Genomic DNA, 18315 nt, shown 5'->3' with positions numbered 1-18315 from the left:
GCTTATGCCTATTCACACCTCTATTCTGCAGTCTTTCTTATGCAGGAATTTTTTTAACCCTTCCACACCTAAAGTGCCAGACTGGCTTAAGGGTGAAAAATTGTTATATTTTAAGAGAGACACTGAAAAGACAAGGGCAAGGGCTGTAGCTTAGTGATAAGAGCACATGCTTTGCATGCAAAGATCCCAAGTTCGATTCCTGGCATCTCCAGGCAGGATTGGAAAAGATCCTTGGCTGAAATTCTGGAGAGTCATTACCAGACAGTGTACAATACTGACCCAGATGGACCAATGGTCTGACTAGGTATATCTTCTTGTGTTTCTAGACATTTATTCCAAGTATCCATAATGGCCATAGTTAGGTACATAATTGTTCAGAGAGACTTGTGGCATAGAAATGGTTTGTGGAGAGTTATGAATTGTGTTTGTGTACAATCTAAATTGATATCAAGTATGTTAGCATAGTTTCATTGTCTATTGAAACAAAACACTAAGTCTCAAAGGTTTGAAAAGTAGCTTATGCCCAGAAAGGATTTAATGGCTTGTCCCCTCTATAGAGTATCTTCTAGTTTTATGAAGCAAGACTTAGTGTTTATCTGCATGACATATATTGTAATAAGAAATCTGCTTTTGGCCGTGGTAACTTTAAATATAATGCAATTAGCTACAAGTAGGAGCTAGTTATCTCATCAGTCTTTCTTTTTAGACACTATTTTGGCATAATCCTGGTAGAATTTGCCTGGAGTAGATCAGATTGATCTGAAAGTCTCTTACTCTAATAAATGCTTGACCTCTAGGTCTACTGAATTCACTAGACACAGAGAACTGGGGAACCAATTGCCTTGGTGGAACATCCTGTTCTGCAGCCCTCATTTGATAAAGGCCTTGACTGCTTTCAACCTTTTCAAGATGACTAGATGAAAGCTGCTCTCTCAGAGTGGAAAGGTTAATAGACTACTGTGTTGTTAATCAATCACTTGAAAAGACTGAGTACTAGTAACTCCTTTTCCCAGCCACAGGTTCTTGCATAGTCATATGGGACCTTCTCATTCAGTTTAAAGGAAAGACAGAGATAAACATAGTCCATTGAAGATTCTGGATGCTGGATCTTAACCCTTTTGAGAGAGTGGTAACTTTAAACGGACTTTGTACAAGGCTGTAAAGGTTTGAGAGGGGAAGACAGTAACAAGTTTTAAACACTTGTTAAAGACATATATACTTACCTAAACTTTCCTGGACTGAGACTCCTAATTTTTAAATTCTTTTTTTTGTTTGCTACTCAGTCTTACTTATGATAACCAGTTTTATTCCATTTTTACTTACTTGTTAGAAAGTCTTATTAGAATGTTGCTGTATTTCATGAACTGATACGGCTTTTCTTACTGTATCGTATGCAAACTGCTTAGAGGTTTTTAAAAAATATTAACAGATATACACATTCTATAAACCAATACAGTTGTTGCACTCTCCCTAGAGGAGCAGATTCATAGTTTGGGTGTGTTCTTAGAGTCAGCATTGTAACTTGAAGACACAAGAATCATGGAATGCCTTTTAGCAGCTTTGACCAATATATCAGCTGCAACCCTATGTGGACAGAGATAACCGTGCAAGTTATCCATGGTCTGGTAACCTTCTGGCTAGATTACAGTAATTCATTATGCATAAGATTGCTTTTGAAACTGGTCTGCAAACTCTAGCTGGTCCAAAATAGGATAATATTAATGGGGACTGGTAAATATAAGCATATCATGCCAGTGGTTAGTCATCTGCACTGGCTTCCAGTCAGTTTCTGGGCTCTATTTAATTTTTAAAGACCTAAATAGTTTAGGCCAGATTATCTGAAGGATTATATCCTAAATATATCTCCCCAGACCTTAAGATCTTCATTGGAGGTCCTTCCCCAGCCTAAAAATGTGAGGTGGGTGACCACTCAAGACAGGGCTTTTTCAGTGGTGGTGCCTTTCCCAATAAGGCTCACCTGGGGCTTGTGTTAAGGTACTTTCAGTGCCAGATAAAGATATTTTTATTCTCATACATAGTTTAGAACCATGTTCTAGTCCTTGGAACAAATTATTTTTAGCTGGGTTTTATATGCTGTTTTTAGAATGATTTTATGCTGCTTGTACTGTTCCTTATCTATTGAATTTGATATTATTTGTTGATTTTTGTGAACCACCCAGAAAATATTGTTAATGGGTTGTCAATATATGTCACAATAAATAAACACTAAATACACTAACTCTTGGCTGAAATTGTAATATATTTAGATGGTGCACAGTTTCATAAAGGTGGGAAAACATTGCACTAAATATAGACCAGGGTTCGAATTCCCACACCACACTCACTGGGTGACCTTGGGCCAGTCACTGCCTCTCAGCCTCAGAGGGAGGCAATGGTAAACCCCCTCTGAATACCACTCATCATGAAAACCCTATTCATAGGGTCGCCATAAGTCGGAATTGACTTGAAGGCAGTACATCATCAAGCTATCCAGAGAGAAAAAAGGAGTGCCCAAACAAAGTATTTAAAAATCTTGCAATTTTATTTGCATATAAAGGGTGCTAGATATATAATATCGCAATAAATTTAAAGAAACAACTGCTTTCCTAAATTCCATTAAGATAACATAAACAGAATAAAGCTCAATAGCATTTACAGTGGTAGAACAGAAATAACTATTTGCAACAATATTTTGTGCTAGCAAGATTGCATTTACACACAGTGCAAAATAAGGGAAAAAAGAAATGGAAAGACAATTCAAGAATATTTAAATAAAAGGACAACAAAGCCTTATTTTAGTTAGGCTTGATTGTATTCATTTGATTCTATACATGCCTGAAACTGCACAAAGATTTTAAACTCAAGCTCCTGAAAGCCTTGAGCACTTGGCGAGAAAAAATGTGTCACATCCTTCATAATTTAGATGTGCTGTACACCATAAATTTGCAGATGCTACACTGGCAACATTAAATGCCTAGCTTAGTTATAATGCACAAAAAATATATATAAAATCCATATTTAAAAGGAGTCCGCATTTACATGTTTTTACTGCATGGAACACCTGCTCATTGCAGTTTTCATCCCCGTATTTTTAAAGCCAAAATAATTTAAGAAACCCAAACAGTGACAATTTAGATAATCACATACAAGATGCTGCTATCTAATTGTTCATTAAAGCAGGCAGAGACAAACTAAACTAAAAGGCTATTTTCCCTTCACTGATACATTACCATTTAATAGGCAAGAAATTACAGTATACATATATATCAGTGGACAAATAGACTATCATGTGATCTAGCTGTCTGTTGTGAGCACAGGAGCTCTAATAGGCTGAGTGTTTTCTTAACCAATAATGGTTTCTTCATTCTTTTCAATGGAGAGACCTGATCCATGCACTTAAGTCTAGATCAGTGATCTGTTGAAATGAAAGGGAAGTCCTGTGTAATGGCGCCTTAATAACAATCCAACACAGTGTTAGGCGTGCTTTAGCCCTTTTACTTCAACTGGCATAAGCACATCTTACTGTCTGTTGGATTATGGCCCATATTTGCGAAGGAGCATATACAAAACTCTGGGTCAGAAAACTTATGTGTAATAATAAAAATGAAAGAAGAGGAGAGGGTGGCATTTTATCATTAGAAATATTTATTTTAAAAATCAAACAACAGTTGTGCAAATTTGGGTTTTTTTTAAACACTGCCTTTTAAAATCTTATTTAATAATATTAAAATAAGGTGTCTCACTCATTAAAAGAAAGCTTGGCTGTCCTTTTGAGAACACTAACAATTTACAATGGCAAGTTAATTAAGAAAACATAAAACTTCATTTTACAAATTCACAATGGTTTATCAATTTCAAATGGATGCTGCATTTCCAAAAAAGCACAACCTCTATTTTTTTGTACCAACAATTTACAAAAAAAGCCCCACATCATTTGTAAAGAAACATGTTAAGAGAATTGATGTTTTTTAATTAGAAAAATGGCAGTTTATAGACCTTCCCCCACTCCAGTAGTGCTTCACGATCCTTGTGGGGTTGGAAGGTCAAATATAATTGGTGGGTTGGTTGGCTGAAAGCTGACTGTACATGTTGAGGCATTAATGTACGTTGTGTAACCGTCTGTCATAATGCCATAACCTGTAGGGAAAATGTGTCACACTTACTGTAATGTAAACAAACAATGCTGACCTAGTACAGTGCTTCAGGGTAGCAAAAAGAAAAAGCTTCCTGTCATCAGGCCTTTTGAATTGAGTTCAGCTAAGCCTTTCGAAATGTACTGCAAAGCCAACACATAATTTCCATTTTTTAAAAATGCAATAGGCTTTTGATATAAACACAACCTTTTTTGTTGTTTTTTGTTTAAGATTTTGGAGCAAAAGAAGTTAGTTTTACAACAGAACACAACACAAAAGAATGTGTGTCCCCCCACCCCAATAGTTCCTTGGATCTTTTGTAACCTGGAATATTTCAAGAGTAATAATGTGAAAAAGGTATTTTCCACCAAGACCCTTTCCTTTCAGACACTCTTTACAGTTAAACATTTTGTTCAGCGCAACTTATTTCCAATTAATTGTCCATAAGACCTTGTTTTCCTCTCATTCAGAGACAATCACACTAAGCAATGCATTAACCTGTACCTATTGTTACTGATAGTGTTAAACTTAGCTGCTCCATAGGCACTTCTTGTACCTCCATTCAGCCGGAACATATCCAGAAAGGATGAAAATGTACCTTAACAACAACAATAGATGTTACACAGGAGAGCCCTGTGCTAAAATCATGCCCTAGGATATGAGGTATACAAAGCTTCATCTGGCTTTGTAGTCACCCCAGATCTGCACTATGGGCAGGCTGGGATCCATCATTCTTTGAAGATTTGGGGCATGTATGGGCTGTGGGGACAGGATATGCATTTGGTGCACACCTAGTCTCTTCAAAACATCTGTATTAATGCACCTTTAGAGAGCTATCAGAGCTGACGTTCACAATATCTCTAGGGCAGCGTTTCCCAACTAGTGGGCCACCAGATGTTGTTGGACCACAATTCCCATCTTTCCTGACCATTGGCAATGCTGGCTGAGGCTGCACTAGTTGGGAAAGGCTGCTCTAGGGGGGAAAAACCCTACATATGTGTGTGTGTGTTTATTATATGCCATCATGCCAGAAATTGAGTGGTTTGGATGGGGTACAGCAACTACTGTGCTGGCTCAATGCAACGGCCTGTTGCACTGCGCCAGCATCAGGAACCCACCCAAATTCTCACTGTGGTGCAACAGGAGCGGTGAGAATGGAACAATTACCATCACTGATATAGCATTATATGAAAAGAGAAAACTTGATTGGATGCAACTGGGGACGCCTGAAGTACAGACCACCTTAAAAGGCTTTTTAAAATGGAAATAGAATGAGCTGCAAGTGGAACACAGCCCAGGAAGTACAATTGTCATACAAATCTCTTGCAAGATATTGCTCTATGCATAGCTGCATTTTTACTGAGGATGAATAAAAGTAAATTCAGGCAACAAAATTTCCTACTGTGGAGTCACTATGGGGTTTACATTGTATGAAAAAGTCCATTATACATATTCGTGTCAGAATGTTTTGTTGGGCATCAGGTTGCAAAAGGGAGAGAAAAAATGAGGTGTAATATGGTATTAGGGCTGTAATGAATATTTTCAAGAAAATATTTTCACTGCATAAAGCGGGATTGGGGGTGGGAATTTCAAGACCCCACTTACTGTTCACCTTATTTGCTACCTGTTTAACACCTTCTTTGTTTCACTTATTTGTTGCTTTTGGTTGTCTGTTTCTGTTTGGTAATGCAATCTCAGCTGAGGATCACATTATTACAGTAATTATGTCATTGCCCTCATTCTGAATTAGCTTAATGATTATCATCACATGGGCAAATCTGGCTACATGAAATATTATGAAGCCAGGTCATAGGAATGGGTGAAAACTTTCACTCTTTGTTTACTCCATCCAAAAATTTGGCCTCAATCTTAAGGTCTTCATTTGCAATTTGTTGTATTTCCCTCTATTCCCTTCCCTCCTTCAGCATTTAGTGGTTAAGCTTCATGGAGCAACAGCCCGTCTTTTGCTTATACTGCTCTGTAACTTACAGTGTCCAGTGAAAATAAATATTCTAATAATAGACTGAAAAATATTAATCAGGTCAGGAAACTAACACCTACTGATGTATCTGGACAAATGTGTCAATCTGTAGTATGAGTGGAAGTCATGCTAGCATGGCTTAGTTAGGCACTGTAAATGTATATAAAGATCTTCTGTGCAGAGAATCTTACCTAGAGCAAAGTTTTGTGTCTCCATTCCATACTGTTGACAGTGTCAGCATGCTGTTAATTCATTGCTTCTCTGCTCACTTTAGCTTTCACTATATTTTGTTTAAAGGGCGATAGATATAATCTGATCTATGCATCCTGATTTAGATCACTCCTCTCAAGACAATGCTTCAGTATGAGGAATTTGCTGTTTTTCTCATTAAAAAAAAGGGATAGGCCAGAGAGTTTAGTGACAGGATGTTTGAAAATGAATCTGGTCCCAAATTTCAGTATTGGTTTTTCACCAAAAATAACTATGTACTATTAGACTTTATCTGAGCCAAATCACAGGAAATGTTTTAGCTTGTGCAACTTTCCTTTTAAATATTTAGCGCAGACCTTCAGCACATGAGCATTAATAGTTAAGATATCTGTGCTATCTGTGAGAACAACAATCTCACAATTGCTGTGTGACCTCACTATAATCATTTTGGTGCTTTAATAGGCTTTTTGTTCAATGCTGGGAGATTTGTTTTGTTTTTCAATAAAATAAAAAAGGTCAACCCATAAATAGCTTGCGGACATATGCCCAAAATAACAGTTAACAAGATGCATGAGCTTCTGTATGCCATGTCTGAATTGCAAAAGGACAGTTTTGCCTTCATTAAACTAGATGCTACATTTTGGTTCTGATCCAAAATGGCTGTGCAGCAGAAAGGGCCTTTAAAAAATAAAGATGAAATCCCACCAACCAGTTGGAAAGAGGCCTGGCTATTAGACTGGGCTGGGGAGTCACACATGCATCACCAGGTTGTGGGCACAATTCCTCTTCGAGTGAGGAATATGTGTGGTGGAATCTATTTCTGCCTGTATAGGGTGTCTAAGTAAATAGAGGCATTAGAGTTTTGAAAATAATAATAATTTAGGCTAAATCTTGTACGCTTTGATACAGTGAGCTGTTTCTTAATGGTACAACTCATATGAAAAGAATTTGTATCATCTATCTGCTCTTCAATGCTTGTTAACTTCACTTAATACTTCCAGCGTGCATTACTAACCTGTTTGCAAACTTAAACTGCACAATCCTGTGCCTCATAGTAATTTTTCATAATGATCTCCCATGATCTCCCTTTGCTTTCCAGCCTAATGCCTCTGGAAGTTTGACTACTTTTGACTTGCAGTCCAATTACAAAAGCTGCAGGCAGTTTTCATGTTGCAGTCAAGAGTCTTCTTTGTCTTCTGGTATTCATTTAGCACTGATATCTGAACTTTCATATTCATAAAAAATGTTCAATTATTTCCAAGTTGCATAGGAACACTGCATGGGTGCTGCTATGGTTAAAGCTCTGCCAATGTTTCATTATAAAGTCCTTATTTGCATGACTTTATAACCCAGGCATAAAAACTAATTTGCTTTAAAGCTGTGTGGACTTGGGAAAAATCAACAATGTCAAGCAAGTGAGCCATGTTCTCTTCTACAAAGTTCTCCAACTCTATCATTAGAGACAGCAAAGAAATCTCGGGGTGGGGGCTAGGGAAATATAAAGCATTTAAATGTGTAATTTTTAGTTCTGGGGTCACAAAGCCTTGTTCTCTCTCTCCCAGACAGTACTTCTAGTATTTATCTCACTAGGATATAAAAGCTACTAAAGTTCATTAAATATTTAAAAACCCTACAGAATGTATTTTAAGTAATCTCTCATTATCTTATACTCAGCTATGGAAGCTTATTGCTCTACAAATTTGCCTGATTTGAAATTAACATAGAGACTGGATGTTTTGAAAAGCTCCTCTGAAATATCTACAAGCTATTTAAAAAACAAAACAAAACAAAAAACAAATCACAATATGAAATATAATCCAGAATGTTCTTGTTAAAAACTCCATTTTTCTTAAGATTTTATTTCTCTGTCTGCTTTAGTATTTGGGTTATGTTGTTCACACCTTGAACCTTTCTATAAGAAACATATGCAGAATGAAGCCACTTGCTGCACGTAAAATAATTATAGATGGGCTCTTTTATTTGATTGGCTCTAAATTGTTGAAAGATGTTCTCCACACTGCGGGATTATACAGGATTCTTGGTCAGGCTTCAGTGGCCAGAACAAAAATGAAATCAAATGGATTGTACTCTTATCGATTAAGCCTAGCCTAAGAGTGCATTAGGATGGTGTTTTGAGGGCAAGGGGATTGGAAAATGTGAAGACATTTTTATTTTGGTAGACATTTTATTCCTTGCCAGGAAAATCATGCTTTTAGCATTGTGTTTTAACTGCCATACCCGCCTCTGTTGTATTTTCTTTGAAGGTATTGTCTTATAATGATTAGTGATTTTAAGTGCTGTAATCCACCTTGTGTAACAAATGCCTTGGAATCTGAAGGGTTGGACAGAAATGATCATATAAATAAAAATAGATACAAATAAATATGTGCCCAATAGTTCCTTGCTCCTTGGACCTCCAAATGGCAGAACAAACAGATGGCACCAGGGCCACTGGAAGTACCCCTGCCTGCTCTGCATCATCTTAGTGGCAACACTGGCGCATGATCTCCGTACAACATATTGCCTCATCTTTTCTAAAGAACATCTTCCCCTTTTCTAATATTGCACTAAGCAATGATCCTGAAATATTAGAGGTCAGGGTATTAGACCCCCAACCCAATCCCTTTTTATAAAAGTTGTACCCCAACACATTTTCTTGGGCAAAACGTGGATGATACTAGATAGGGTTTACTCAGGCTGACTGATGACAGTATTTGAGTTTGAGAAGGAATAATCTATCACTATGGTGCAACTGTTCACTCTTCGGAGATTTACCTAAGGATGTCATACTTTAAAAACTTTTTAAATAGCTCTGCCTCCTTACCATACTTGGGCCCATTTTAGCCAATGCCCAATCCAGTGCTGGCCCAAGGCATTTTTGCTGCCTGAAGCAGAGCCCAATTGTGGTGCAAACTTGCTGCACCATTCAAACACCATTTTCTGCCTTCATATTCCCCCCCCCCCATGTCATCCAAAGGTTGCTTTGCTCCATTGCATGGCAGGGGCCCTGACTCAATTCCTCCTTTGTTACCCAGAGGACTAATAGCACAATCTATGCATGTTCACTCAGAACTAAGTCCACTGCAGTTTACTCCCAGGTAAGAGTGCATAAGACTACAGGCTAAATTAGCAAAGGAACACGATAATACTATTTCTCCCTCTTTAATGAATGTTATTCTCTATGGATCGGCCCTTTGGGCAAACTTTGTTCTGGTCTGTATGGATTGATATGTGGAAGCTAGGTAGATGCCTGTTCTTTCAATAGAGAGTTAGAGAACAAGGTCTTTTGGGTCCCTCCCAGTTCTGTGATTTCAACATTGTCCACCATTTTGCCACATAGTTAGCACTTTTTCCTCACAAAGATTTGGTAATGTGGGCTGATTTTGTGGTACAACATTGTAATAATTTGTATGGCCATTAGGGAAAAAAACCTGTATAAAAATCCTGATTAAACACCAAGTGATCTGCTTTATCTTCGAGTCTTTGTTGATTTTTTGAAAATCCCCTTCTAGCATAGAATACACAGAGATTGGTATTATCTTAGCCTATGTCATCATATCAAGCCGACTCCTTACCTTCGTGGATTCCACCAAAGACATGGAGTTTGGGCCTTACTCGCCTTTGTACTGTGTTTAACAGTTCCACACAGCCAACTCTTTGCAGCTCCTTTGGAACCCAGTCTCGAAAACCTGAAAGGAAGATGTAATCAATATTTTAATTTTCTCTGTTCAAGTAAGGTTTCATGTAGACTTTCAGGAAGCAATAATTCACTTAAAGTTTATTGCATTATCTGTAACCCTAACATCTCCATTAAAGCATACAATAGCTTTTAAGAAACTTTTCATTGTCACTTTGTCTCTTTTAGGTTCCCAGGTTTTTTTTCTTATTTGATGTCAGCACCCTCCTTCCCAGTTAACATTTTTCTCCACATAATTTGATTTATTAGACTACAGGTATAGATTCTTCTATATACCGAGAGGCTCTATGACGTTTATTCCTGCTCCCTCCCCTGCTCTTCCATAATGATCTTTGCCAAAATGGTCAGGTAATGACGCCTTGTCGTACAGAGCAATCCATGTCTACTCAGAAGTAAGCCCCACTGAATGTAGTGGGACTAACTCACAGATAAGTGTGTATAAAATTCAGCCATAGCTACTTTCCGCATACACTGTTTAATATCAGCCTTGGTACCTCATCTATGTCAAATATTTAAAATGAAAACAGCACAATGTAAAAACTCATACTGCACACAAGAAAACTCATGTGAGCCTGTTTTGTTCTGTGCAATCTTGAGAAATGTTCAGAATGTAAGTGTGTGCATATAGCATTCCAAACTGAAGAGAAAGGGTAGTCCCTCCTTGTGTACCGTCATGTGTTTATTTTGAATATCTAAATTGGAGAAGGTTCCCTTCAGTGATTATACTTTGGAATTGCAATGGGATGTTCTGCTAAAGAGAACTGAGCAACCCCGAGCCTCACACATTCACTGCAGCTACTGAATCAGGGCAATAACCTCCCATGAATTCTGCCTCTGGAATGAGGTCTGCCAATACCCATTTATTCCTGAGACCTGGCCATGAAGAAAGCAATACAGGGCAATACTGAAAAGACTCTTAGCAAGTTAGTATTAATTGACTACTTTTTAAAAGGCACTAAGTTTTACACATAATGCAGAAAATCCATAAAGCTTGACATCAATTATTACAAAAGTCTGTGGTCTGGAATAATGTGTTCATAAAGATCAGAAGAGTGGAAAGATCTGAGAGGGGCAAGAGCTAAATCAAATATGAATGGAGGCTGCACATTCATCCTTGGTGTTGCTTAATCAACTTGAAAGGTGTTACACCAAGGACAAATTTGGCTAATGCTATTTCAGCACTGTGGGACATTTGTTCAGTTGGTGCATGTAGTTCATTTCATGTAGAACACAGGAAGCTGCCTTGCACCAAGACCACTGGTCCATTTAGCTCAGTACTGTGGACACTGACTGGCAGTGGCTCTCCAGGGTTTCAGACAGCAGCCCCTTCCAGTCCTACCTCGAGACACTGTGGATTGAACCTAGGACCTTTTGATTGCAAAGTATCTGCTACCTCTTCCCCTAAATGGAGGTAATAAAGATATTGTGTAAATTATAACATTCTGGCACTGGGTTGTACTTAGGGCTGACCATCCTGTCATGGAAGGGCTTTGACCCAGCAGAGACTTCCATGAGTACAAGGCAGAGGGAAGCGATTTTCACAATTTCTCCCTTTCTCTTGCACCTCCCCTCTCTCCATGCCATCTCCCATGCAGTTCTGGAGCATCTCCCAACCCTCTAGGGCAGACGGGGTGTGCATGTGTGGACATGGAGGACTGCAATCTGCAAAAATCCCCTCCTTCCCCTTCCACTGGATCAAAGAGCTTTTCATGACGGGAAGGACAGCACCGGACACAACTCATTATTTTCAGCCATGCAGGTTAAGAATAATTTAGTAATTATATTAAACTTTAACTGAGGTACAATTCTACACTGTGGAACTGAAAGGTGACCAAAGTCTCCCCACCCACATATCCTTCCTTGGTTGTACATTGCAATGAATGCCCCTTAATGAATAAGTTAAAATGCACACCGAAAACCCTCTTAGCCTAAGATGTCTGTTCACTGTTGCCTTTTGTATCACGTACCAAGAGGAGGTCCATGAGTCATTAATATATCAATGCCTTCAGGAATAAGGTTCCACTTGTCCAACAGTGATTGACCTCTGGGTAGGTTAAAGCCCCATCCATTAAACCATGGTGTCCTTTGAAGAAAAGAAGATGATAAAATCTGTCAATATGAAAAAGCAAATCTGTGCAGTAGCGCAAATTAATTGTAGATAGTGCTTCTTCCAAGATTATGTACAGAAAAAAGATGAGAGAAACAGTCTGTTATATTGAAAGAAGTCTATACCACTGTCATAGTGATCCTACACAACTGGACACAGTTTCCAAGAGAAAGAAAAATGGCATGTTAAACAACTTTTTTGTCACATATAAGACAGAAAAGCTATAATTTGCTACATTACTTATTCAAATGATGATTGCAGGATTGATTCTTATGAATAATTGCTTCCACTGATGGCTTATTCTTCAAAAACGGATGTTTAGCTAAGCAAAAGGATGTTCTGAAATGCCTTCTCTTAAGGCAATGGATGGCTTCACAATTAAAGATCTGAGTTTTGCCATGGTATACCGATGACCAGAGAACTAAAAAACTCCACCCCTGACAACTACTGCCCGGTCGCAAATACTCCCTTTTTAGGAAAGATGGTTTAGAGGGTTGTTGTGCAGCAATTGCAAGTACTGTGGTATGACACAGATTATCTTGACCCATTCCAATCTGAGTTCAAGCCTGGTTATAGCACTGAATTGGTCTTGGTTGCCCTGATAGATGACCTTTATCGGGAGAAGGATGGGGAGTGCGACCCTGTTGTTCTTTCTTGATCTCTCAAGTATGACCATGGTATGCTTTTGAGCTGACTTGTTGAGATGGGTATTGGAGGCACTGTTTTACAGTGGTTCTGATCCTATCTCCAGGGTGTTTTCAGAGTAAAGCATTGGGTGATTATCTTTCAGCCCCTGGCAGTTGTGTTGTGGGGTGCCGCAGGATACCATCTTGTCCCCAATGCTGTTTAACATCTATATGAAGTCCCTGGGAATAGTCATCAGGAGATTTGGGGCAAGGTGTCAACAGTAAGTGGATGATACCCAGCTCTATTCCTCTGTAACATCTGAATTGGGAGAGGCTGTGCAAGCCCTGGACCAATGCCTGAACTCAGCAGTGGGCTGGATGAGGGCCAATAAACTGACTCTGAATCCTAGCAAGACAGAGGCGCTGTGGATCAGTGGTTCCCAAGTTCAGATAATTGATCAGTTGTCTGCTTTGGATGGGGTTGTAAGTCCCTCTGAAAGGGCAGGTTCATAGTGTGAGGGTACTCCTGGATCCATCTTTGTCACTAGAGGTCCAGGTGACCTCAGCGGCTAGAAGTGCCTTTTACCAGCTTTGGCTGGTAAGACAGCTATGGCTGTTTCTGGACAGGGATAGCCTGACCACTCTTGTCCATGCCCTGGTAACCTCCAGGCTGGATTACTGTAATGCGCTCTATGTGGGGCTGCCTTAGAGGTTGGTCTGGAAGCTGCAGTTGGTGCAAAATGCAGCAGTGTGACTACTCATTGGGGCAGGGTATCACCAACATGTTACCTCGCTGCCCATTAGCTACCAAGCCAAATTCAAGGTTTTGGTGTACAAAGCCCTATGCAACTTAGGACCAGGATAACTGAAAGATCGTCTTACCATTTATATTCCCAGTTGATCACTACACTCTGCAGCTGAAGACCTCCTGCAGATAGTGTTGTGGCACCTACCCTTTGGAATTCCTTCCCCTTAAATATTAGCCAGGTGCCATCTCTGTTATCTCTTCGGTACCTACTGAAAACCTTCCTCAATCTGATTCAAGATTTTTTTGGAGTGGCATCCAGAGTCATATTTTGAACCACTTTATAGAGAACCCTACCATTGGGCTCACAAGTATCTGCTCTTATGGCCAGCTATGTGCTCACCTTGTCAGTGTAATATGTGAAGGGTACAAAGCATCCTCTGCTATATATACAAGAATCCCACAAGCAGTTAATAAATACTATATATGAAAATAACTGAAAGCACCCCAGAGATAAGCTTAAACTATGCTCATTTGAGGTTGCTGTTAAATTATTGCTTCAATTGTATATCCTCACAAATTAAAGACATTTGGCCTTATGCCATTTTGCAAACAAAAATAAGCTTATTAGAAAGCTAGCACAATAGACCCCCTCGCCCCCAAGCCAATAAAATAGATTCAGGTTCCAGTGAGAATACGAAATGGGACACCCCAATCTTCACAACTGTACACAATTACTGTGTGCACAGACACATTAATAGCCATTTACTACCAACCAGTTTTAAGTAAGTACAGCAAGTAATATTGTTTTGGTTGCTGACGAGGTTAAATTTGGGATTACCTCTACCCCATTTTCCCAGTTGGAATGCATTGTATCTTCCAACATAACATGTTAAACATGTGTTGTGGCCTGTGCAAATCTATTGTGGAGGCTGGAGCATAGCCTGGAGCAAGATATTAAGCAACTCTGCTGCCTCAATTCCTACCCAGTGTCAGCAAGAGACCAGGCTGAAATTCCTTGCACGTGCAGCCAGGTTTTGTCATCTAGGAAACAAATCTTGACTGTGTAAACCAGTTCTGGCAGTAAGGTCACAAAATCTTTGAATTAATGCCATCCAATAAACCATGGTTTGTGAGTGGCCACCAAATCAGGTTCTGAAAACATAGTTGAAAGCATGGGCATCTACAGAAATTTTTCAAGTGGGAGGGCAAAATAAATAATTAAAACAACTAAACAAAAATACTCAACTAGTATCAGAGAACTATTTCTGGTAGATCTCCTGAATAAGCAGTAGTGAGGTCTGGATAGACTTGGCTTCTGAAAAACAAATATTTTAGATCTACCCCTTTGTTGCCTCCAGCACTGCAGATTTTCCAGAAAATTCTGAAGTGGAATATCTTCTGGATTTCTCCCTAGAAAAACTTCATACACAAATTAGGTAAATTGCATAGGGCAATTTGCACTAGAAACTTTTCCAATGCCCTAAAGCAGATGTGGGGAACCTTTTTATTCCGTAAGCTAGATCCTTATCAGCCCATGCCTTTCAGGCCAAATTTGCCAGGTGGGCAGGGTTGCCTATCTGTCAAAATCCTTTGTGCTTCCCTTTTAAGTCACCACAATTGGAAACTTAAAGGGAGAGGGAGGAGTCTTTCAAAAGACTTTTCCAAGGATCAGGAATTTAAAGGGGGGGGAGTTGCAAAAGGCTTTGAAACAGCCCCCATGCTCCTGTTTCAGCAAACAGAAGCACAGGAGCTGTCTTAAAACCTTTCAAAGAGGCACTTTGAAGTAGTTCATGTGCGATAGCTGCTTCAAATGCCACTTTTGCAGAGGGCTTTAAATCCTGCTGCCTTGGCTGTGTGATATTGTTCTGTACTAGAAACAGGATTGCATGGCCAATGCAGGATTAAACTCTGTACTCCTGCCACAACAGAGCAAATATTTGATTGACTGAGTCTGGAGACAAATAAAATAGAAAGGCAGAGCAATCCTAACTATATGAAAATGAAGTTAAGCCAGCGTAAGTTACCCCATTCCAAACTCCATCCAGCAGCAAGGATACTGGCAGAGAAAAAAACAAGCATTTAAAATAGAGTTTGACTTGCATCGCCCTTTTTCCCAGTGTAAGTTCCACCAGGTTGCCCGGTCATTTGACTGCTGAAAGAGGTTTGGATTAGGTGCAAGTCTTCCCCTCCCCTATCATGCCATGCCCCTTTTGGGGGACTTACGATGGCTTTGGCTAAGCCAATTTTCAATGAGCTGGGCTGTGGATTTATGACAGTATAACTTGACCTTGATAATAAGGTATAACTAGTGACATCAGCTGATGGGTGGGTGGGTATGGTTTGGGGAGAATGGCCTCACGGGCCAAAGTGGAGCCCCTGGGGGAGCTATGATTACCCCGAAGGCCAGAGGTTCTCTATTCTTGCCCTAGAGAGAGATCTAATTTAGCATGTCTATTTTTTACTTGTAAACAAAGCTAAAAACTTTGAAACTGCTAAGCTTGTTTAATATTGTATTTTCAACTGGCATCTATTTATTGTTACTATGACCTTATAAAGTGAAAGCTTTTCTGTGGAAAAATCAGGCACAGATTTTCTGCCCCATATCACTGGTTCTTTCTCAACAGACAGACATGTTGATCTAGGAAACGACATGCTGTTCAGCTATGAATAAATCTGATAGCCAGACAACATTCTTCCACCCACAGCTGAAACTCCCAACTCTTCCCTAGGGAGATGCACAACCTAGGATGTCCCTCTTCATAAGCTCTGCCCTGTTTTCTCTTTTGCACTGCTACAACTCTTTACTGGGTTTGCCTACTTTCCGTGGCAAGAATCAGGAAGACAGGGAGAAAACTGGGAGGCAAGCGGTCTGTTACATAGGGGCATGCACATGGCAGAGAAGGAGATGTAGAAGTGTGTGTAAACAGAGATTACCATAAGCTTGCTGCAGAGAATTGTGTGTGTATATGGGACAGAGGAGAGAGTGAAGATGCAGAGGCGTGAAGGTGTGATGGAACAGAATGACTGGGATAGGCAACCAAAAAAGCAGCGTAAAAAGAAGGCTGTAATGATCCTGGCATTGGCTTCCTCATCTTTTGAGGATGGGGGTGAGGACTCTGGAGCAGAAAAGGAAAGCCACCCAAGGCAGGCACCAGAAGCATGCCCACCAGCTGCCATCCTCGAAGGACTCCAGTGCAGAAGACCCAGTCAAACCAGAGGCTCTCCTACGTTGTCACAGTAGGAGACAGCTGGAGAGGGATGGGCCCCTTTAATGAAAGCAGCCTTTTACAATGTAGGTGAAGCTAATAATTAGGTTGCAGCTGTTGCTGCTCCTATATATTAGGCTCAATCTCAATTGATTTCTTGTTTAAACAACATCAGAGTTTTGCTCTCCCATAAGCATAGACTGAGCCCTGCCATGTTTTATATCCAGGCTGAGCCTGACTTTACCTGAAATCAGAGTTCCCCTCGGACCAAGGCCCAACGTGGATATATGTGAAAAGCTTTTAGTTTCACAGCCGGGGAAGGAACTGGCAATCCCACCCCATATATATGGTCTGCTTAGTAAACGTCGCAAGACGTCACCCTAAGAGTCGGAAACAACTCGCACTATAAGTGCGGGGACACCTTTACTTTAAGCTTCAGAGAAAGAATTTCCCCCCTTTTTTCTGAGCCTTGGTTTTTTTTAAAAAAGAGCAATGCTGCTTAAAAAGGCAATGCCAGTCCTGTAATGCAGAGAATGTGATATAATTAATGGGGTTGGGGGGGTTAAAAAAGAAAAAAAGAATGGATTGATGAGATGCATGCTTATGTGTGGATTTAGGAGGTTCCAATCACCACTGGTATCCAGAAGGAAATGTGGCCCTCAAACTGAATCCCATCCCATCCAAGGTTTATCTCTCAGTCCTTCCCTTCAAAAAAGAAACACAATTCCATCAGTCTGGGAAAAGCAAGCTTGAGGTTCCTTTTTTGGTGGCTATTATTTATTTTTAAAACACAGTGACTCAAAAAGCTATGAAACAAAAAGTATTGCAAAAGTCCCTTGGCGTACATTTCCTAGATGTGCAACTCTAGATGAACGAGCATGGAGCTCCCATATTGAGTCTGCCTATGAATGTATGCCAAGACAATATAGACTAAAAGCCTATCTGGCCAACTCCCGGCTGTCCTTCAGAAAATGTCTTGTTTACTATTGACATTACAGGTGCTTTAATTATTTATTGCTCTTTCTGGCACTTCATTGCTGCCATACTTTTAAGGCACTATGAGAATTCACTGGGTATACTATATTTGAGAAATAAGAAACTAATAGGAAAAAAAACTTTCCCCTTTGTCCACCCCATATATGTATTTATTAAATTATATCCTACCTTTCCTCCCATAAGGAGCCCACTTTTCCCTACCTAACTTTCCCCTGCCACTGGCAGTGTATTCTGATCTGGGCAGTGGAGAACTAAAAAGAAGCTCAGTCTAGTCTGCTCCTCACACACAGGTGCTAGCTTGCTTAACAGCATTCTCAGCCTGATTACTCACCTAATGATTATTTTACCCCACATGCTACCATAAATAGCTACAGTAGTTTCAAACAGTAGCACTCAAGACAAAATATAGACATGAAGGGTTGCCATCTGGCCCTCCAATCATTAATCACACCCTTTCCTCTTCTGTTTGTTTTGGCACATTGTCTCAGTTCAGTCATCTGCCAAACTTTCTCTTCACCACCACACCTGCCTCCAGGTTTCTGATTTATCCTACAAAGCTGCCTTATTCTGAATCAGAGCATTGGTTCACCTAGCCCAGTACTCTCTACCCC

The 18315-nt window shown here is 39.8% G+C and overlaps 1 protein-coding gene across 12 annotated transcripts in view; it reads right to left on the bottom strand.

Moving 5' to 3' along the window:
- Positions 1 to 2564: 2564 nt before the first annotated feature.
- MPPED2 (metallophosphoesterase domain containing 2) overlaps positions 2565 to 18315 on the bottom strand; it is a 233588-nt gene continuing 217837 nt past the window's right edge. For 11 of the 12 annotated variants that reach the window (XM_061610566.1, XM_061610564.1, XM_061610570.1 and 8 more), the window contains 3 exons: positions 11989 to 12104; positions 9900 to 10013; positions 2565 to 4137 (listed from right to left, as the gene is read on the bottom strand). In XM_061610566.1, the coding sequence (XP_061466550.1) occupies positions 4019 to 4137; positions 9900 to 10013; positions 11989 to 12104 (349 nt within the window). In that variant the 3' untranslated portion in view covers positions 2565 to 4018. The remainder of the gene's footprint in view (positions 4138 to 9899; positions 10014 to 11988; positions 12105 to 18315) is intronic. The other variant, XM_061610571.1, reaches the window with a different exon arrangement.

Source organism: Rhineura floridana, chromosome 2 (assembly GCF_030035675.1).
Source record: "Rhineura floridana isolate rRhiFlo1 chromosome 2, rRhiFlo1.hap2, whole genome shotgun sequence".
NCBI lineage: Eukaryota > Metazoa > Chordata > Lepidosauria > Squamata > Rhineuridae > Rhineura > Rhineura floridana.
This window is presented reverse-complemented; position numbering and strand designations above follow the sequence as displayed.